Source organism: Teleopsis dalmanni, chromosome X, assembly GCF_002237135.1.
Source record: "Teleopsis dalmanni isolate 2A chromosome X, ASM223713v2, whole genome shotgun sequence".
In the NCBI taxonomy this organism is placed as follows: domain Eukaryota; kingdom Metazoa; phylum Arthropoda; class Insecta; order Diptera; family Diopsidae; genus Teleopsis; species Teleopsis dalmanni.
Genome location: NC_051848.1, coordinates 24,985,764 through 25,008,556, shown reverse-complemented (window position 1 = coordinate 25,008,556; position 22,793 = coordinate 24,985,764). Strand labels below are relative to the sequence as shown.

General features: G+C 30.9%; 1 protein-coding gene across 2 annotated transcripts; it reads right to left on the bottom strand.

Annotated features, from left to right (window-relative positions):
* Positions 1-1,629: 1,629 nt before the first annotated feature.
* LOC119689786 (tubulin glycylase 3B-like) lies at positions 1,630-10,938 on the bottom strand. Of its 2 annotated transcripts, none has more exons than XM_038104688.1 (4): positions 10,778-10,938; positions 2,882-4,252; positions 1,847-2,796; positions 1,630-1,778 (listed from the first exon to the last, which is right to left on the bottom strand). In XM_038104688.1, exons 2-4 carry the CDS (start codon positions 4,248-4,250, stop codon positions 1,740-1,742), a joined length of 2,358 nt encoding a protein of 785 aa, XP_037960616.1. In that variant the 5' UTR covers positions 4,251-4,252; positions 10,778-10,938; the 3' UTR covers positions 1,630-1,739. The 2 variants fall into 2 exon arrangements, with proteins under 2 accessions (XP_037960616.1, XP_037960617.1); XM_038104689.1 differs by lacking the exon at positions 10,778-10,938 and adding an exon at positions 5,934-6,020.
* Positions 10,939-22,793: the final 11,855 nt, after the last annotated feature.

Below are 22,793 nucleotides of genomic sequence, written 5' to 3'. Positions count from 1 at the left end.
ATCTTTAATGTACTTCTTTATGGCGAAGAAGCATAGACATTATCACAGAATGATGAAACAGCTGTTGTGTATTATATAACAAATAGAGTTAACGAAATTATTTAATGAATTTATTTAAAACAATGTTAATATAATACACAAAGAGCATGGACAGTGCCAGATCGTAAAATATATCTATGTGTTATATTGATTTTACCGTTATCACAGAATTTCTGGAATTAAACTGTACCGCAGCTGTTTGGCTGTATCTTAATACACAACACATATATATATACAGTAAGTAAGTAACTATTAAAATAGATAGTGATTGTTTGTGTTATGTATTATTAAATAGAAAATATCATTGTAGACCTTTTTATTATTATGTTGAAGCTGTTTTGAGCTAGTGCATTTAAGCACTTATACTCTTTTTTAACTCGAGGTTTCTTCAAAACCCCTCTCTACAACGTGACTAGATTATTGTTTATCACTTCATCAGACTAAGCAATAATTGATCTCAGATCTACATACCTTCCCGAGGAGCCTGTAACCATTCTGAGATTTGATAACGCGGTGTTGGTAAGTATGTCAGATTTTGCAAATAATTTCAGGGCTCTATCCTTTATGTATTTTTTGATGGGATCAATCTTGATGTCCCTGAGGATGTCACTCGTCCTAATGAATTGAAAATTAAACTTTCCAATAAACGCACTTATGTATATTATAATATATTACAATAAAAATTAAAATTTATAAGATAATTAGATTTTTTATATATTCTCGCATTTAAAATGATGGAGAAATGTGCATTAAAATTTCGAGTCAAAAATGTCTGCAAATAAAGTTAAATAAATTTTCTGATGTCACTGAATCGCACCCAAAAAATATGCAAATGTGTCGGAAAATCTCGCGTGGGTTAGATATTTTGTATGTGAAAATATTAAATTACACGTTATAAACAACAAAAACCAGAACGCGATAAGCGGTAACGTGCAAGGATACGAGAGTTAAAAGGAGTAGATTGAAGGACATGCGAAGAAAGCAGTTTGCAAATGTGCACTTGTGAAAATGCAAAAATGCATAACTTTTTTCAGTTTGTATGCAAATTGAGTTTATTTTGCAGAAAAAGTCGTGCGAGTAAGAGTGTTTGTGCGAATGCAGACAGCATGAGAATTTATTTGAATTTGTAAACTTTTTGTTTATTTAACTCTTAACGCAATTTTGACTAATAACTTTAACTAAATACAACACAAAGCTTAATAAAATACTTAAAACCCTACATCGCTTCGAAATGATGCAAGATACTTTGATGGTTTAGAGTGTGTGAATCATTGACGAAGGCTTCGTGGAAGGATGATATAAAATATTAGAAAGACGTTTTAAATTTACTGAAACGTTCAGTAAATCCTAAGTGATGCGCACTATCGCTAAAAAGTTAAGACTCTGATCTGGTATCGCAATGGATCTCAATGGTCTACGGGTGGCCTTTTTCGTCTGCCAGCATAATTTAAACTAACCTAACGTAATTGGATTAAGCGCGTAAGGATTGAAAGTGATTGCTGATTTAGTTTGTACTATAAATTGTTTATAACAAAATTAATCAAACACAAATATTCATTATTTTTTAAAAATTTATTATTGAAACATCCATTGTCCGTAGTTGTTGAGAGTTATTTCCAATAATTATCTTTGAGAATATCAAATAAATAATTTGTATTAATTTAGAATTTTGAAATTTGAAATTTTACTTGCTGGAACATTTACTTGTTTTTCCCCATCTGTCTGGCTGGCTTATTCCTCTGTAAATAAAATAAGGTTAAAGTACCACATAAAGTCACATTATAATAAAATTAGTTGATATTCTTACCAAGTTTAGTTTGAAAGCTGACGCTGCCGTTAAACTTTTTTGCTGGTTTCTGTCTTCAGAAGCATTGAGTTCTTTAATGACATTAGGTTTCATTTTAAGTTCGCTAAATAATAAATCTTCAAATCTTTTAATGTCTATTTCTGGATCATTCGCCGTTACCTTCTTATTGGCTGGAGTAAAAATTTTCTGTATAATTTTAACTGGTTTTTTAACTTGATTATGGACATTCTTCTTCTTCATATTCAAACATTTATTTTTTTCTTCCCTTGTTGTTGTCAGTCTTCCATTTCCTATTAACGAAAATATTGGTCCTCTATTGTTGGGAGTATTGTACGATGTCAAACCAAATGTATCAATATTTTTTACTCCAAATACTAATTGAAATTGTCCTGTTTCTGTGTAGGGATTTTTGGAAAAATCCACAATAACCTTTATGAGATCGTTTAATACTATTGGGCATAATATTTCTGTAACACTTGTCGAAGCCGTAAGTGCGGGGGATGAATTTATTTCAATTAAAATTGGATGAAAATTTTCATCAATCATAAAATCACAACCATAAAGCTCGAATGTATTTTTCGTATATATAATATCATTAAGATATGCTGTGGCAATAGTCACCACATTATTTACAAATCCTGGAAATATTATTGTATTATATATAGTATCACTACCTGAAATTTCTTTAATATAACTTTTGAATTCCTTTAGACTCCACATATTATTAGTGGGCAAACGGGTGTCACGATTTGTTGCATTTCCGAAGTTTTTTTGCACAGCATTGTTTGTCAAATGTACTCGTTCTCTTAAATCAGAAATCGTGTATTTATTGGAACAAAGTCTAAGGTAGCACTCGTGATACATCCAAATAAATATACCGTTGCTATGTAAGGATATTAACATATACGCCCTTATGTCAAATTTCGTCTTATAAATCAATAAAGGACGTTCTAAAATATTTATATAAATTAAAAATTTTGTTCGATTCATGTTTAATATAATATTATAAGCAAGCATATATATGTACCGACATACCTATATACTTTTGCGCTATATACTGTTTAACACCATTCTTCTTAGCGATCTGTAAAGCTTCATCAACATCTCTAGTGACAACTATACCAAGCCCACAATTGGCATACGCTGGTTTTAAAATCCATACATTATAAATACCATCCCATTTGAATTGTGGATTTTTTTCATCTAAAACTTCTAGAGTAAATCTGCCTCTTTGCACATAACTTCTAAAAGTATCTAAGTCGATTTTAATTTTTGCTCTTTTACTTAAAACTTTATTAGTGCGCTCGATAAATTCTTTCCACACCAAATGCATTTTTTTAGTACGAATTGTTGCCACCTCATCGATGAGCTTATAGTCATACTCTAGAAATTGATTTTCCAAAGATTGAAGAGCAAACAAGATTGTTGCTTCTGGTATACTGCCTTTGTATTCATCTATGATTTTCGCGTAATATTTATCGTACCTTACTATGAATCGTATAAAATTCCTACATTGCGTGCTATAAAAATCCCTGATGAACTTGTCGCTTTCTTCAAACTCACCAGACAGCCTATAGAATCGGGGAAAATTCAGCACACATTTGCCGTCTGAACGATTATGTAAAGTACGTTCAGCACATTTGATCAAACCAATTTTAGAGGTAAAATCCAATCTTGCAGTACGTCGTATAATATTCCTAAATGGATAGCATTTCTTGAAAAAGTCTTCCTGCGATTTTGTTTGCCAGACAAAATAGGCTGGATATCCGAGCATTAATTTTGATAAAAATGCAGCTTCATATTTATTTCCTTTAGCTGCTAAATTTAGAATTTCCTCTAATTTAGATCCTTTAAACTCATTCTCAAGTGCTGGAGTGTGTTTTTCCAACCATCCACGCATAAGTAAAATCGTTCGTACAGCATTAAAATTACCATAAATCATGAAAATTTTTTTTCTCTTGTAAGCAGCACAGGCCTGACATTTTAACGCTTGGAATTTATCCTTCAAACGTACATGTAAATCACGTATGAATATAGTAAAATCTACGGGCTGATTATTTTTAGTTTCTTCGGCCGCCTCTTCAATTTCGGTGTCAGAAGATTCATCACTGGATTCATCCTTTTCAACAGAGCCCTTATAATATTTCCAACCACTACCCATATCATTGAAGTCACTATCATCTGATTTATAGCCTAAGCCAGACTTAAAAACATGCTTTTTCAAACATGCCGCGTCATCTTTCCCGGCTGGTTCAATAACGAAACCGTTATACTTATATTTTTCAATTCCTGGGTATTTACAACCTAATTTATCCAATCGAAGATTCATTGTACGCAGCATTTGTTCATAATTTTCCATTAAATAACTTGAATAATTTGGATTTTTGGAATTATGCTTACTCATTTCTAAAAAGATAAAATAAAAAATAAATAAATTTTAAAACCAAACAAATAATTTTCATTAAATAAACTTTAAATAAAAAAAATAAATTGTTAGAAGTTTTTTATGACTATAAAGATAGAGAGTCATGCCTTCAATGTATTGCCTAATATCCGGACATGATGAAGACTAGTCCTGGCTAAAGAGGTTATGTCTACTATGACAAGCAAAGGCGTATGCAAAGAGGATTTTAAAGTTCAAATCTCTTATAAAACATTTCGAACTAAGAAAACGGGTGAATTGCGCTTCGTGATAGTATTTAGATCTGAACTCTAGTAATTCAAGATTGATGATTAGGTGTTTGGTACCAAAGAGTGCACATGAGCTATTTACTATAAGCAAAAATGAAAGCTGTACGAATTGCTGATATGATGTTCCTCATGGAGAGAGGAAGAATCTAACATACCAAAACTTTGGGTAAAGTAATATTTTAATGGCTTCTTATAAATTTTCTTATAGATTTAACAAAGTTACTAAGTCAGACTCATAGACTCATGGTTTGACACTCCATTAACGTTTTTAATAAACATTTATTTCGGGCATGTGTATTAGTAAACACCCGACTTAAATAATAAAAACGCAATTTTTTTGAAAAAATATATTTCATTCTTCAAAACAGTCGTCTTTTAGCACGACATACCGAGTCCAACGATATTTCAACATTTCGATACCTTTCAAATAATACGATTTATCAAGTCCTCCGAGATACACATCACTTTTCCATTTCACTTAATCATTTAATTTTAATTTCTTTGCTTTTCTTTTCAAGTTTGGAAACAAATTTACCTAGTTTTTTTTTTTTTTTGATTTTCTATTCAATCGATCCAACAATATATGTTACAATAGTAGTCTGATGTTATCATTTTTTCTTTTTCCAAGTAACCTATAAAAATTATTCCACTTAAATCGTAAAATACACAAGCCAAAATTTTTCCAGCCGATTTTTGAGTTCGTAGTCGTTTGGGAGCACTATTCACGACCTCTACCCACTCACTCTTCTCCGGACTTATTGTTTTCTCTTAGGTGTGAAATAATTGATCAATGTTTCATCAGTTATCGTTACTTGATGTTCACAGTCAGCTAGATTGTTGATAAACATTTCCACATACTGTTTTGAATGACGAAGTCATTGTTGTTTTTGGTCAATTGTGCGCATATGTGGTACCCAACTTGCCGAAAGCGTTTTCATACCCAAATATTCATGTAAAACGTTCTGTACTTGTTCATATGATATGTTTGTCATATCTTCTATTTCACGCAATTTAATTTTTGGATCATTCAACACAATATCATTACCATAATCATGGAGTCTTGCAGCTCCAGTCTATTGAGTTCAATCAGTGACTGGAAGTCTGGATACCAAAGCAAGATTGAATGAAATCTAAACATTTTAATTTTGCTAGTTCATAATTAGAAGGTATACCATAAACAGTGTAAACAGTTTGGAACGTGCAATACAAGTATTATAATATTTCTCTTATCAAGTATCACATCGTATTTAATTAGCATAATATTAGAAAATATTAGTAATAAGACCACACTTTAACAGAGTTGTATTCGCAAACTTTAACTAATTGCCAGGAACTGTCGCAACATCATCGGAAGTTAATATATTAAAATATATTATATATTAAATAGATTACTTACTTAAATATATCTGTTGTCACTACCAAAAGACAGATTGTTTGGATGTCCATAAAGAAATGCACTTTTTAAAATATTTTTTTAGATATTTTAACGTGAAAAATAAATAAATAAATATATATAAATATTAAATATATATATTTTTAAATTTTTTTTATTTATAAAACTTTATTTGCAGTGAATATCAGATTATTTTTCCTTAACAAATTATTTAATATAAATTTTATTAAGAAACGTTCCCTGGTTTAAAATTTAACTTGTGTCTATTAGCATAAAATGAGACATTACTTTTATATATATAAAGACACAAAAAAATATGCAATTAAGCCAAAATAAATGTAAAAAAAAAATTGAAAATAGTTGAGGACCCATGGGAATTAGGATGCATTGTTTGTGTGTGGAGCATCACGAAGGCGCATAAATCAACAACCCACGAAAATGTCTTCAACTGAGACGTTTGGATGTATCTTTTTTGTTTTCACTGCGTCCGCTCATCAAATATTCAAAAAAAAAAAGATTTAAATACATTGGTGTGTTAAATAAACAAAGTGGGCGCTTGTTCTATAGCATTTGCAGCAGAAGAAACCAGCAATCACTTTGCAATTTTTATTTAACAGGCACTTGCAGCATGTCACTGAGACCTGTGACGCCTACGGACTTATTTCCACAAACTATACAATACTTCATCTCAGTTTATCGTTTACGTTAAAGACCAATGCATATATCATATGAGCTATCAATATAAAAAGGGCATGAAATGCTTATACAAAGCATTTGTAAATGATGTTTATAACCATCAAATAAAAGTATATGTAGTGTCGTCTGTAAGTAGATACTTTTTATCAATACAAAATTATTTGCATAGCTGAAAAATAATCTGTCAACTATGACATGAAAAAGCAAATAATTATGCAGACTCTAATATGTTGGTAAAATTACATTTCTATATACTTGAATACTGGCATTATACTATAATTGGACTTGTATACTGGCATGAAACTTGATCAAAGATTCGGCGGTTTTCACAAACCTCTCCACCACCAAGTATGGCTTAGGGTTAGTTGGACAATGAACACTTACTATGTTCTTCAAATTTGGCAAAGTGGAAGTGCAAACTACCAGTATATAAGATATAAGCATGGTATTCAGTGTGCTCCTAATATGAATTCTGGGACATAGCGTTATTCAAGACATTTGCTATACCAATAAAGTACGTTGTCTACCTCTGCTGCACTTGTTATACCGCGTAAAATGGAGTATTCGCTTTTGCAGTCTATCACCCGGCATTTTCATGACATGTCAGATCCATCTCAAGTAAATCCAAAAAATACATAAAGGATAGAGCACTGAAATTATTTACGAAAACTGACAGGTTCATCAACATCGCGTTATCGGATCTCAGAATGATTACAGACTCCTCGGGGAGGTATGCAGATCTGAGGTCAGTTATTGCTTAGTCTGTTGAAATGATAAATAATAATCCAATTAAGGCGTAGGAAAGAGTTATGAAGAAATCTCGCAGTTAGTAGAGAGTAAAAGCGCTCAAGTGCACTGACTCAACTAGCCTTAACATAGTAATAAATATAATATATGGAATATGTATTCAAAAAACATAACAAAAAATAATTACGTACAAATTTTAAGAGTATACAAAAAAATTAAATGAATCGAATGTGTCTGCTATGCATGACATGGATGCATCCAGTCTACGAGACATTAACGCAAAATGTCTTTGAAGACATTTGAATAATTTGTTTGTAAATGTCATCGAAGACCGTCACACATTTGGATCCATCGGTCTGCAGGCATGTGCTCATGTCTTTGAGACATCTTCGATCACAAATCGATCCGTTTTCTGCTGAGTACGTATGTATTCCTTTTTGTTTTTGTTGGTGTTTTAATTCTTTTTATATGACGTTTGCAAAACATGATATATAATTACATTTGTGACTTAAAGTAATAATTAAAAAAAAAACCATGTTTGTTTATTCAAATTTTAATGTTATTTTATGATTCAATATAAAATTAAATGCAATAAATAAATAAAAGTTGATGAAATAATACCAAACAAAACAAGAGTGACTTATAGGCGAGAAAAATGCCTTAGAGCATCAGAAGACATGACGGCACATGTAGTCAAGATATTGCAGACTACATCGGAACCATTGCAGCATACAAAGTAGCATTTTTATTGTTTATGTTGCATCAGTAACAAGAGCAGTTGCACTTGTACATTGCGACTGCAACTGCTAGTTTGCTAGCCACAAATGGAACGGAAGTGTAAACACAAACCGCAAAACTATTTACTTCTGAACTCTGAAGGCATTTATTTGAATTTCACAATCACAAGAAATTCCCTAACGATTTCGAAAAATAAAAAATTATATAAAATTGCAGAAGTAAAAGCACAAGACATTGAAAGGAGATTCAATAAAAAAGCGCAGACTTAAAAAAAGCCACTGGTTTGAGGTTTTATGTCGATGCTGTTTGCTTGACATTTCAATGAAATTGTCAAGTGTATCAATTGTGAATGCATAAAAAGCGCATTTTTTTCTTTTTATTTTTTTGTTGCATGTGATAATCACAATTATGATGTCACTACGACACTACGAGTACGAACGACACCAGCAATTGCATTGTGCATTTTATGGAAATAATTTCATTATGCAAGATGTACAAGATCATGAAGATAGCGATATGCCTGCTTGCTTTATCTTGTCCAGCATTCTATTTGTCTGGTCAATAGCATTACTACTTCAATCACTCTTTTTCATTTATAAAATTTTATTTTTCTTCCAGACTGATATTTGGATTACAGTATATTTGTCTTTAGACTATTTAAATCCTTTCAAAATTTTAATAAAGGAAATATATTCCAGTCTATATTTCCAGTCTTGTTTGTACGAATCGTAGAGTAACATTAGTATGAACCAGCGTTTCTCCGTATTACGTTCCTAGATTTTATTCCATAAAGAAGAAAGAATAATCTAAAATCATGTGATAAATAATGCCTCCACAAAAGAATAGTATTGAAATTTAACAATTAAAAAAAAAAAAATATATATATATATATATATAACTCTAATTAATTCATTCATTTATTCTACAGTTAGTTTATGATTTCGTTCCAAAACCGAACATACAAGTCAAGTACAGCTTTGGGTCAGCTGGCTAATATAGGCACTTGCAGTCTCAAAAAATTATTATATTTTTAAAATTTAATATTTGAAATTATAATAATTTAATATTTAACATTAAAATATTTATAATTATATATAAGGAATAATCTCATGACCTCTGTTAATAGGTATTTGGTATACAGCTGTATGTTTAGCCAAAAATTTAACTACTTACAAATAAATAAAAATTTTTGTGGTCGCTCAAAGTCAGGCTCTCCGAAGGCTCTTCAAAGTGGCTTGGTACATCCGCACAAACCACATGCTAAGAGACCTTAGAATAGACCCGATCAAAAAATACATAAGGGACAGAGCCCTGTAGTTATAAAATTGACAGGCTATCCTACTTACCACTATCTAATCTTAAAGTAAACACTCTCCGCACGGGGAGGTACGCAGATCTTAGATCAATCACTGAATAATCGTAAAACTTATAGGCATTACATAAATTAGTCAATGAGATGGGTGGGACCCTGTAGTACCCCCAGCTATCAAAGAGTAAAAGTGCCCAGTTGCGCTGACTCGAAAAAAGGATCAACATACAATTCACTACTCTTCCCCTAAAATAAGCCGAGCATTTCACAGAGAATATTACTAGACATTAGTTTTTTCAAAATTGAGACGTTTTTCTATCTCTTTAAACAGACCCACCTTAATACGATGAAGAAGCTGGATGGAATATTTCAAGTAAAGCGTTATCAAATTACGCTCTATCTTGCTGAAGATGGCTGCTTGTTTGTAATTGAATGCACAGGCTAGAACTTTGAACTGGCCATTTTATATAGTTGCACCTCAATAGTATGGACTTTTGGCATTCATTCAACTTTTTAACAAGAGACTAAGCAAGGTCTGTGAATGTTTTAAACTTTTCAATACTCTAGCATTGAGGAACTATGTTACTCTTATATGGGTAATGCGTCATGAAGTGCATGAGGGCAATAATATGGAAAAAAGATGCAAGTGTTCTTTCATTGGCCCAAAGCCCTTCTGCGGAGTGACAAATAGTATCACAAATAACTTAATATGTGAACGGGAGAAACAAAGTCTACTTGAACACTGTAGAATCCAAACAGGTATGCTACAGTCAAGAAGATTCATTGATCCTGAACACATCAAAGTTGACACTATTCTTAACCTTAATCTACACTGAACTTCTTACAGGACACTATAGACTGTATCACCACATAAACAATATAGATGCGGTAGAAAATGATTCGTGCCGATTTTGTCATGAGGAGCAGAAAATATAAGAGCTTGTTCTATGCAACTGCCCAGTGGCGGCAAGATGTGGACTTGTTGATCTTGGAAGCGGGATCTTAATCCTAAATCAAATAGGTAAAATTATGCCACAGCAAATGCGATATTTATAAATAGTCTAGAATTGTTTTAGTTGAGCTTTTAGACACACAATGGATCTTTAATCTATCAATATCAACTGAGAATTGGGCAAGTCCTTCAGTGAACTAAGAGCTATAGCGCGTAATATAAATAGTTGAAAATCTTTTGTGGTTAGACTATGTTCTGGAATTCATGTTTTTAAACAGGTCAATAATAATTATAATACGTTATGTGAACAAAAATCGAAATTTGATTGAAACATTAAGTTATTATGAAGTAATAATAAATTAATAATACAATAATGTTATTAATATTTCATATAGTGGAACTTACCTAGACAATTAATACACACTTGTACTACAACTGAGAATCCTTGTTGCTTTTTAGTTCCAAAACAATATTTTTCACTCAAAATAACTCAACAAACTCTTAGTAATGTAATGCCAAACAGACATATCCTGTATGGACAATGAAAAAAAAAACAAATGCTAAAAATAAAAAACTTCTTTAACTTAAATAATTTTGAGGAAAAATTTGAATTTTGACAACAATTTGACAAACTGAAAGTTAAAGCAATTGTTTCTACTTAAAAAAAATTTTTATAGCGTTTTTTAAACACCGGGTTTGGTTGAGTTACTACGTACCTGTAAACACACATAATGTTTACATCTACGATATATTGTTTTATCTGAAGAATAGTTCACTTTTTGTTGGACATAAATTCTTTCATTTACTATATAAACTCAGACGTAAAAGTAATCCAGTTGACGCTCTTAGTTTCCGATATCCTACCGATATCTGCATTTTCATACTTAAAAATGTCAACTTTTTTCAGTACAGATAAAAAAACACACAGTAATGGATTGTTAGAAACCGAAAATAAGCCATACCATTTCAAGTATTCTAAGCCATTCACATACAAAAGAAACTTAGTGCGTACAAGCCTCGTTATCTGAAAAAAAATGTGATGGACGAATTTTCAACTGCGAATCACTGTGAGAAAGAAAAAGAAAACAATTTTTCATTTTTTATTTTGTCTTATATCGTTTAATAACATATTAGCCAGAACTATGGAGCTTCTAAAGCTGAACAGAAAAGGCATCCGAATTGTCATAGGGTTTCTCACTCTACATTGCGTGACCCCGCCATGTGGGCATCTATCGAACCTAAGTATTACAAGAGACGTTAGCTGCAGATTTTGTCACGAAGAAGAAGAAACAGCACAACACATTTTATGTCACTGTTACAATTTCGCTAGACTCAGACATCGGTACTTAACAACCGCCTATCCACTTATAATGGAATTAGGCAATATCTCTCAAAAGGACATAAAAGCATTTTTAACTGCTCACCTATGAAACTAAAGTGGATTTGTTCCAATAATCCTTAAAGGATACAGTGACGTGATGATAAGTTCCCAACCCTTTCAAGATCTATCTATCTACCTGTATAGTATGAAAAATAATATACAGTAGTTCTGTCCGAAAATTGTCATACCCATAAGTTAATGAACCTTCGAAAGTGCAGCAAAGTAATTATTGACGACAATGTGTGCTACGACAGCAGAAGGATGTCATCCATTATGATGACATAACGATGACAAAAAAATAATTACAATGCTCCAATTTTTAAACGTAGCAATAATTCTACAATAAAAACTGAAATACGATTGAAACAAAGAAGCTGAAATCAATGGGAGTTGAGGATTTTCTATCATTTGAAGTTTACTGTACTCACTAACCAATAAAAAATATAATTATTCACTAATGCGTCTAATAAACCATCACTGCAATCTTTTGGTCTTCAGACCAGAACCTTATGCATGAAAATCATTTCCAGTCAATTCAAAAACTGTCTAGAAAAACTAATCTCAATACTTTCCACTCAATATACAGAATTAAGCGTGTATATAAATATTTCTTTTTAATTTATTTTTTTCCATAGAATGCTTCCATATATGACTTTCAGGTTTATTATTTTCCACATCATCTTTCAAATTTTTTACAAATTTAATTGGAGATGACTTGCCGTATTAAATGTAATTAAAGACAGTTCTTTTTTTGCATGATCGCTTATCACACGTGCATTGGAGTAAGTCCATCAGAAGAAAGATTAAAAGATTGAAAATAAGTTAAATTTGTCACAATTTTGTGCTTTTGTTTATTCAAAATAAATAAATTTTAAATAAAAATTTTGTCGAATAATTACTTTCAATCGAAAAGTTTAAACGAACAATAGATCGAAAACTAAACAAATATAGCCAAAAGAGTGATACTTAAATATGTTACAGTACTTAAATATCATAAAGTACTATAGGTTATACTACTAATATTTTCGTATGTCCGAATCATACGAAATAGTTCTCAGCTGTACTATTTTTCAGACGAGATTAATTGAACTTAAAAGCCGTCTCCGCTGCTAGAGTCAGCCACAGCTTTGGAATATTCAGAGCCGCTTTTTTCATTATATATTGCACCGCCATAGTTCTGAGATCCAAGATTTAAGGTTTGGAAGTTTGAAATCAATGGATCACTATAGTTGTTTATTATTTGACTCACTGGCCGATCCGTCTGCATGTACCCATCAAAATAACCAGCAGAACGTCTTGGTTTCTTCGGCATATATTTCGGGGGGTGGTTTTTAATTGATTCTGAATAATTTCCGCTAATTGGAGTTTGAAAACCGCTATTTTCAGTATATATTGCACCATCATACTTTTGAGACCCAAGATTTAAGTTTTGGAAGTTTGAAATCAGTGGATCACTATAGTCGTTTGTTATTTGATTCACTGGCTGATGATTCTGCAATGTCCCATCAAAATAACCAGCAGAACGTCTTTGTTTCTCTGGTAAATATTTCGGGGTGTGCTTTCTAACTGATTCTGAATAATTTCCGCTAATTGGAGTTTGTGAGCCGCTGTTTTCAGTATATGTTGCACTATTATGATTCTGAGACCCAACATTGAGGGTTTGGAAGTTTAAAATCAGTGGATCACTATAGTCGTTTATTATTTGACGCACTGGCCGTTCCGTTTGCATATACCCATCAAAATAACCAGCAGATCGCCTTGGTTCCTCCGTCAAATACTTAGGAGAGTGGTTTCTAACTGATTCTGAATAATTTCCGCCAATTTGAGTTTGTGAGCCGCTGTTTTCAGTATATATTGCACTATTATGATTTTGAGACCCAACATTTAAGGTTTGGAAGTTTGAAATCAGGGGATCACTATAGTCGTTTATTATTTGACGCACTGGCCGATCCGTTTGCATATACCCATCAAAATAACCAGCAGATCGCCTTGGTTCTTCCGTCATATATTTAGGGGAGCAGTTTCTAACTGATTCTGAATAATTTCCGTTAATTGAAGATTGAGTACCACTGTTTTCAGTATATATTGCACCATCATAGTTCTGAGATCCAAGATTTAAGGATTGGAAGTTTGAAATCAGTGGATCACTATAATCGTTTATTATTTGATTCACTGGCCGATCCGTTTGCATATACCCATCAAAATAACCAGCAGAACGTCTTGGTTTCTCCGGCAAATATTTAGGGGAGTGGTTTCTAATTGATTCTGAATAATTTCCGCTAATTGAAGATTGAGAGCCGCTGTTTTCAGTATATGTAGCATTATCATAGTTCTGAGATCCATGATTTGAGGTTTGGAAGTTTGTAATCAGTGGATCACTATAATCGTTTATTATTTGACGCACTGGCCGATCCATCTGCATGTATCTATCATTATAACCAGCAGAACGTCTTGGTTTCTCCGGCATATATTTCGGGGGATGGTTTCTAACTGGTTCTGAATTATTTCCGCTAATTGAAGATTGAAAGTTTTTAAGGTTGAGTTTGATGTTATCTCCCAAATGTGATACAAGACTACGCACCACTTCGGTAAAATTAGTGTGATCAATTTTCGTGAATAAATTTAAATTATTTTCAACTTGTTCAGCATATAGTCTTGATCCTACTGCAATGCAAACATACCAGTATATTTCTTCTGCTGATAAGTCATTTGAATTACATTCTGTTAAGGCTTTCAAAATAATATCCTGTATTTGCTCTGATTCTGCTAATTTTGCAACAGCTGTACTAGGCGAACGGCTTTCAGTTTTAACACAATCGATATTGGCTTTGTTTTGCTTTGATTTAATTTGTTGTGCACATTTATTGCGGATTTCATTTAAAATCTTTTTAAATGACTCAATCTGTGTCAAAGTTGTAGTCTTCACAGAAGAGTGTGTGCCGCTGAACTCACTTCCATCGTAACCGGGCTTGAAATTTCCATCCATTACATTTGAAATTGGGTTTTTAATTATGTTTTGGCTTTGGTTTAACGCGTGCTGATTGAACATGTTGACTGTGGGGTTATCTGTTACCATCTGGCCCTGTTGTGCCACTGAACCCATATGAAAATATTTAGAGTTCTGCTGTGCCATGCGGATTGACATATATTTGGATATAACGGCAATAAGTCCATTCATTTTGAAATATTCCGCTGCATTAGCTAGGCCAAATATACAATTTTCTGATAGACTATCGAAAAATTCCTGATCCCATTGAGGCACAACCAATGTATGTAAGCTAATGGCGTTTCCAATACCGAAGAAATCATCTTGATGGTAATCAGCCCAAGTTAATAAAGCGCTTAGTACAATGGAAGTGAGATGTGGCAAATAAATTTGTGCCCTGCCTGTGTAATTCTGATATGCAGTTAGTTTTTCGATCGTCTCAGAATACTTTAGCAATGCCGATTGTGTTTTAATGAAACGTTGATCTGCTGTACAGAAAATAATCTCAAAATTTTCTAATATCATTTTGAAATGAAATGAAAAGACCAAATATGTACTCTTCTGTACAGTCAACTTATGAACGTTTGTTAATGATATAGAAAAAAAAATATTTGACATATTTGACATTTAGTATTTGACATTTGACATAAAGAAATTTGTATGGATATGCTTACATATCCACACAAAAATACACATATTTACTAGTGCTATTCGTATTCGATTTTTTGCCGTCTAGGAATCCAAGTTGGCAAAAGACAGAGAAATCTTTTTTTAGTATGCAAATTATTTTTATTAATATTCGTATGAGTTTTTTATAGATTAATTGTTTCTTAAAAACAAAAGATATATTTTCTTACGCCAATCCTAAGTCAATTGTATATATTAATTTTAAGTGTTTAGCTACAATACGGTTTATAGCTTACCACAACTATACATGTTTTGTTTATAATATAATATAATTTATGAAGCTAAAAAAATAATTTATATATGAACTGATCTTGATCTCAAAACTCCGGATACAGCTGTGTAAACAAAGAATATGCTGTGTCAGCTATATGTCAATTGTAATGGAATTTTTAGATGAACCTATACCTATAATGTATGTTAACTGTATATTTGAGGTACTTAACTTAGATGTAAATTCAACAAATCTTTATTGAAATTTCATAAATCTTTTTTGAAGATTCTTTTTAATTGTTATTGAAATCCATTTAATTCCTTTCGAAAATATTTCAACTTACTAAGCTTCACATGAACTCAAAGTAAATTACGGTGTAAACTTTTTTCAGGATAAAAGTATTTCTATACACTGTAAGTCCAAACGAATCGTTTGTAAAGTTCTCACATACTCATCTTCTATAAAAGAGAAGATATACAAGCCTTTCCATACATTTGCTCCACATACTACCAAACCCCAAACCCCAAACCCAACAAGTGTAGCAAAAGCCCTATTCAGTATTTGCTCGGCTGCAAAACCAAATCTACAAATTCAAGGATATTAAAAGCGCAAAACAAAAAAAAAACAAAAAAACAAACAAAAGAGGAAGAAATTAAATAAAATGCACAAAAATTGCACAAGCGACAACTGTGAAATTCACTCTAAACAAGCTTAAGTCACCGTGGTTTTTGGCTTCTGCTCCAGGCAAGAGTTGCTTCCGAGGATGGGCAGGAAGTCAGCCGTACAAAATTGCGGCTTAACAATGCAACAATAAGATACTTCAGTGCGAATTAGTGTAAAACGGTATGGCAGCGGCAGCGGCAGCATCAGCATCAGCAGTCATTTGAATTGAAAGCGAAACAAAAAAGTACTTGCGCTGGAACACGCTGTACTGGCTGTCCTAGTAGTCCTGATAAAAAGGTACTAAGGTGATAAAAAAAATCGTAGTGGAAATAGGAGTAATAAAAAAGCAGTCCAACTGCGTGGTATTATGCTAGCTAACCGCGCCAGTAAGCAGGGCGCTTAAACTACATTAGAGCGCTTTGTGCGCCCTTATGTTCTGTCTTTACTAGCACTTCAAGCGGTGAAGTTTTTACTCGAGTTTAGTGGAGTTTAGTGGAGTTTAGTGGAGCAGTAGCAAAAACAAGGGCAACAAATTAGACAAAATTTCTACATTTTAGCTGCGTTTGTTTGTTGTAATGTTGTAATAGTTTTTGGTACGTTACTTTTTTGTTTTTCAATTTGTTTTTGTTTTTTTTTTTGAGAATATATTTTTTTTTCGACTGTTTTTGCGGCTTTTAAGTTTAAACAAGCGCATTCGTTGTTGCTTGAGTGGGTGGCGGCTTTAGTACACTTTGTATATTTACCCATTTAACCAAGTGCAATTGCCTTTGGCAGGAAATGTCTAGTATGGTTTTCCGGACTTTTTAGCCTGTTTGTCTGCCACCCTAAATTTGTTGCTCGCAGCAGTATGTGTCGCGTCTGTGGCGCATTTTATTTTAAATTTACTCTGGACTTGCGGTTGGCAAGTATGGCAAGTGTGGCAAGTATGGCAAGTATGGCAAGTGTGTGTATAGGGGCGTACGGTCGTACGGGAGTACTAGGTAGCTGAAAACTAATTTGTTAGTACATTAAAAATGGCCATTCCTATTTTTTAGTCAATTTCTTCATATAGTGGTCGTGTTAGTTGGTTTTGCATCTTCTGGGTTTTTTTTATTTGGAGTATGAGGTAAGCACATTTTTGTTTAACTTCATCTTGTATTAGTGTTTAATTTACTCCAATAGTTCGTAGTCTTCAGTAAGCATGTAATTCCATTTTTGGACACTTCCTGTAGGAACTAATTTTGGATAAGCCATAAACAAAATTTCAATCTTTGTGTGGATAAGTTCCGGCTTTAAACAAATTTCATTGAAATCAAAAAAATTTAATTGATATTTAATAATAATGAAATTAAATTTAATAATTTAAATTAAATCAAGTTTAATAACTTAAATTAAATTTAATTTATTCATTTAAATTACCATAAATCAAATTTAATAATATTTTAATATTTTGCAATATATTCTATATTTCGACTCTCCGTGAGAGTCATCATCAGGATCACAAAAAGTGACCTATAGCCAGAAAAAAAATTTATAAAAATCATCATAAAAGAACAGATCGATAAATAAATTCAAAATTTTTAATTTAATAATATAAATTTAATTTAATATAATAATTTAAATTAAACTAAATTTAATAATTTAAATTAAATTAAAATTATAAAATTTAATTTTAAAAATAATATTTAAAAAATATAATTGATAAAGAAGTTAAATTTGAAAGCTTTATTAGTAAAAACAATATCATTTAAAACAAAATTATGACTTTAAAAGTATTCTAGATAAAAATTATATACCAAAAAAAATAAAAATCTGTGTATCAAAAGATAGTAACGATAGAGATTCTAGATTAAAATTATATATATAATAAACTAGCATATCCGTCCTTCGATAGATAACAACGATAGATATTCTAGATAAGAATTATATATTAAAAAACTAGCATATCTTTATTCGAATGATAGTAACGATAGAGATTCTAGATTAGATGCTTCAAAAAAAAAAAACAACGACAGATATTCTAGATAAGAATTATGTATTCAAAAACGAGCATATCTGTATTTCGAATGATAGTAACGATAGATATTCTAGATAAGAATTATATATCAAAAAAATAACATAACCGTGTTTCGATAGATAGTACATTTCTCTAAACACTTATTTAAATATAACTTATTTAAAAACTTATTTAAAAACCATAACAGTTGAAGGAGTTTCATTAATATTCAATGGTTTTATATAATATTCATTAAGGTCTACTGAACTCAAATTGGTAACCAGCTATTTTCTCAAATATCTGGTTCTCTGAGAATAGCAAGTTAAGATTCAAAAATTTGAGATTTTAAAAGATTGAAAAAATTTTTATTTCAAGAAATATGAATTTTATATTGCTATAAAGAAATAGATGTTTCTGTGTTGAAATTTTTAATAAAAAAATGTGAAGATTGAAACAAAAAAAAATTCAAATTCTATTGAAATGCCCCGTAGAGATATCAGTCTTCTGGTAGGTTATTTACAGGTCACTGTAAACTAAGGAACCATAAAGAATCATACCTGTCGCAGCTGAGGGAAAAATGATGAGAGTGCCTCTCATCTGCTTTGTCTTTGCCCAGCTCATGCATGGAGGCGAGTCAATACTTTATGAGCCCTCTTTCTTAAGGATCTTGATCAATTACAAAACTTGCCACTAAAAAAAATTTGAGCTTCGTCAAAGGTTCTAGCTGGTTTTTAGTTTTAGTTTTCTTGTTTTAGAACAAGAAAAACTCAGAACTTAGTACCTGTGGGTTCTGAGGTGGACTTGAGGTTTGTTAGAGCGGTGTTGGGCAGTGTACCAACTTTTGTGAATACTTTTAGGGCTCTGTCCCGGATATATTTTTTCACTGAGTCGATGCTTAAATCTCTTTGCATATCTGTTGTTCTAATATATCATCGAATCTTAAATATGATAGTCTTCTTATAGTCAAGTTTTTGTGCTATCTGCAATTGCTTTATGGTAGTATTTGGCCTAATTAGCTGAATATATAGTAATTTTAATAGCGCAATTACAATTATTTATGTATTTTACAATAATTATTACAATTATTACAATTTTTGTGCGATGATATATTTTAACGTTGACATGTTTGATAAATGTTGCTTTACAAAAATAGTAATCAACAGCCAAGTTTATGATTTAGTTAGTGCCTAGTAAAAAAAATTGTACATTATTTACTATCATTTATTTAGTATTATTTTGTATTATGCCAATCAAAAACAAAATAAAATGGTAGAAAAAAAAAAAAACAGAGAGTGTGTAATTTAATTACCAAACTAATTATAAAAAAAAAAAGCAATAATTACTTATGCAACATCCTTAATGTGCAACTTTAAAGCGTAAGTCACTTAATCTGCAACTTCGCAGCATTGTCACATCTCACACCCATAGAGTCTTTCAGAAAACTTTGGAACAATAAAATTCATGGTTGACAAGTTTCTAAATTATTTTATTTTTTTATTTTTTTTTTTTTTGCTTCCTACAAATTTGAATTCCTACAAATTCCACATTAGACTGTCACGACAAAGGTATGTCTATGGTTTTGTTGCACAATCACTTATCACTGGAATCGCCTAAGCACATATCCGCACAGAAGTTGACTCGCTGTGGAAATATGAAGCTGCCTCCGCAGCGATTTCGCTGGCACAGCAACTCAGACCGAACGCATTAGAAAATTAAAATTTCACGTTAAGGAGCAGTCAGTCAATGCGGTAATTTGAGTGTGCAGCTATGAGATGCGCTTGCGTGACGGTGGCAACCGCTACGAAAACTACAAAAACAAATCACTGTTTTACTGTTAGTGAAACGCATGTAGAGTGCTCTTTTTTCGGGAAGAAATCAGTGTGGAAGAGTGGAGAAAATCGCAACAAACTGAAGCGCACCGTACCGTACTGCAACGTAACGTTCGCTTGCTGAAGTCTGCAGCGATGCATGACAGCACACAAATTTACCGTGAAATTTGTCACAGTGTGTTGAAGGTGGAACTATGAAGAGTTTTTCCAAACTTACATTTTCTTACATCTTTTCTCTGGGTGATGGCTGCCACTTACGAAATTTCCTATTAATGCGATATTTTCAAATAAGAGAGTAACTTATTTTCATAATTTTTTTACTTAACTGTCTGCAACCAAAAAACATTTATTTTTGCATTTAAAGTTTAAATTTTAAAATATAACAGAATTAGTACGAAGTTTTTGAAGTATCAATCAGATATTAGTTTCCAACTACTTATTATATATTACCAATTCTATCAATCCTCTAAACAAAGATGTGATAATATATCACAAAGTGTTGCACCCATCCACTAAAGAACAACTTCGAAAATTTCCACAAAAATAGAAACATTTGTTGAGAAGATATCAGGTTGATCCAATTGAAATGCAATTTTTTAGAACGCTATAATTTCGAATTCATTTCAAGTTCATTTCTATTCATTTTAAATTCATTTTGAATTTATTTCGAATTCATTTTGAATTTATTTCGAATTCATACTAATTTTATTTTGTGCAAGTTTTAAATTTATTTCGAATTTATTTTAATTTCTTTTCGAATTAATTTCGAATTCATTTTAAATGCATTTCAATTCATTTTAAATTCATTTTAAGTTCATTTCAATTCATTTTAAATTCATTTTGAATTTATTTGGAATAATTATTTTAAATTTATTTCGAATTAATTTTGAATTTATTTCGAATTCATTTTAAGTTAATTTCAATTCATTTTAAATTTATTTTGAATTCATTTTGAATTTATTTCGAATTGATTTTAATTTCATTTCGAATTAATTTTGAATTTATTTCATATTCATTTTACGTTCATTTCAATTCATTTTAAATTCATTTTGAATTTATTTCGAATTTATTTTGAATTTATTTCGAATTCATTTTAAGTTTATTTCAATTCATTTCACATTCATTTTGAATTTATTTCGAATTAATTTTGAATTTATTTCAAATTCATTTTAAGTTCATTTCAATTCATTTTAAATTCATTTTGAATTCATTTTGAATTCATTTTGAATTTATTTCGAATTCCTTTTGAATTTATTTCGAATTCTTACCAATTTTATTTTGTGCAAGTTTTAAATTCATTTCGAATTTATTTTAATTTCACTTCGAATTCATTTCAAGTTCATTTCAATTCATTTTGAATTCATTTTGAATTTGTTTCGAATTTATACTAATTTTATTTTGTGTAAGTTTTGAATTTATTTCGAATTTATTTTAACATCATTTCGAAGTTATTTTAAATTTATTCTGAATTCATTTTAAATTTATTTCGAATTCATTTTGTATTTATTTCGAATTAATTAATTTTAAATTTATTTTAATTTCATTTATTGAAATATTAAACACATTTTGAATTCTCAAAATCTAGATCCACATTTATGACACACCAATTAGCATTTATAACGCTTCTCAGGAATATGTTTTAAGGTCAATGTCGGACTAGTGTTTTACAACAATTGAATATGTCAAGCAAAATATTACTTATATGTTGATAGCTCTTGTCATATTTCTACTATTGAGTCTATTTTTAAATATGTTAGCAAGTCTTTTTGGTTCTGGGGGTATACTGTTTTTTTTATTAAAAACCTAGTAGTATTAATTTATTTTACTTGGAATTATTTATTTGATTTTGTTTTGGTCTGAAGAATGTTTTTCTGTTATAGATCTTTGAATAGAAGCTAATGTATGGTAATGTAAGCGGTTATTATATTATCGCTTTTATAGTATATATGCATTATTATATGCAATACGAAATGCAGTATTTTAAATATTTCGATGACTTGAGAATGTTTGGTGCTGCTTGAACACATAACATGACATAATATAGTATTATTGGCAATATATATAATTGTATATAAAATAAAATATTATAATTATTATGCTAAAAAATAATCACATTATATTTACAATATTATTAATTAATAATATTAAATAATATTAATTATAATAAAATATGATATAAAATTATATATTGTATATAATATATAAGTATATATATTATATGTAAATAAATTTATACCATAAATTTTATCAGGAATAAAGCCAGTTTAAATTATTAAATTCATGAACTTGAATTTTGCGAATTCTAAATCAGTAAAAGAAAAACTTTAAAAGTTGCAGAAGTCATATAAGTATGTATACCATACATCCTATGATAATTATTCTACATTATGAATTTTTTTAACATTTCTAAAAAATACATATACACATTTGACTTTTGAATGTATATATGTATATGTGTAATTTCAACGGATCAAATTCACTTTAAATTAGTAATGAATCATAAAAATGTATATAGTCTGCCAAAACTTCTGCTGACGTCTTCAAGTTCTTTCTCAGCACAAATAATATGCCGCCTTCATCAACACGTTCACTCATCTTTTAGCCTATTGCAAGAGTTTGCTGTCTGTCCGTCGTCTAAATAGCTCATATAGCCAGGTTTAGTGAACGACACAGATAAAAACGCAGTAAG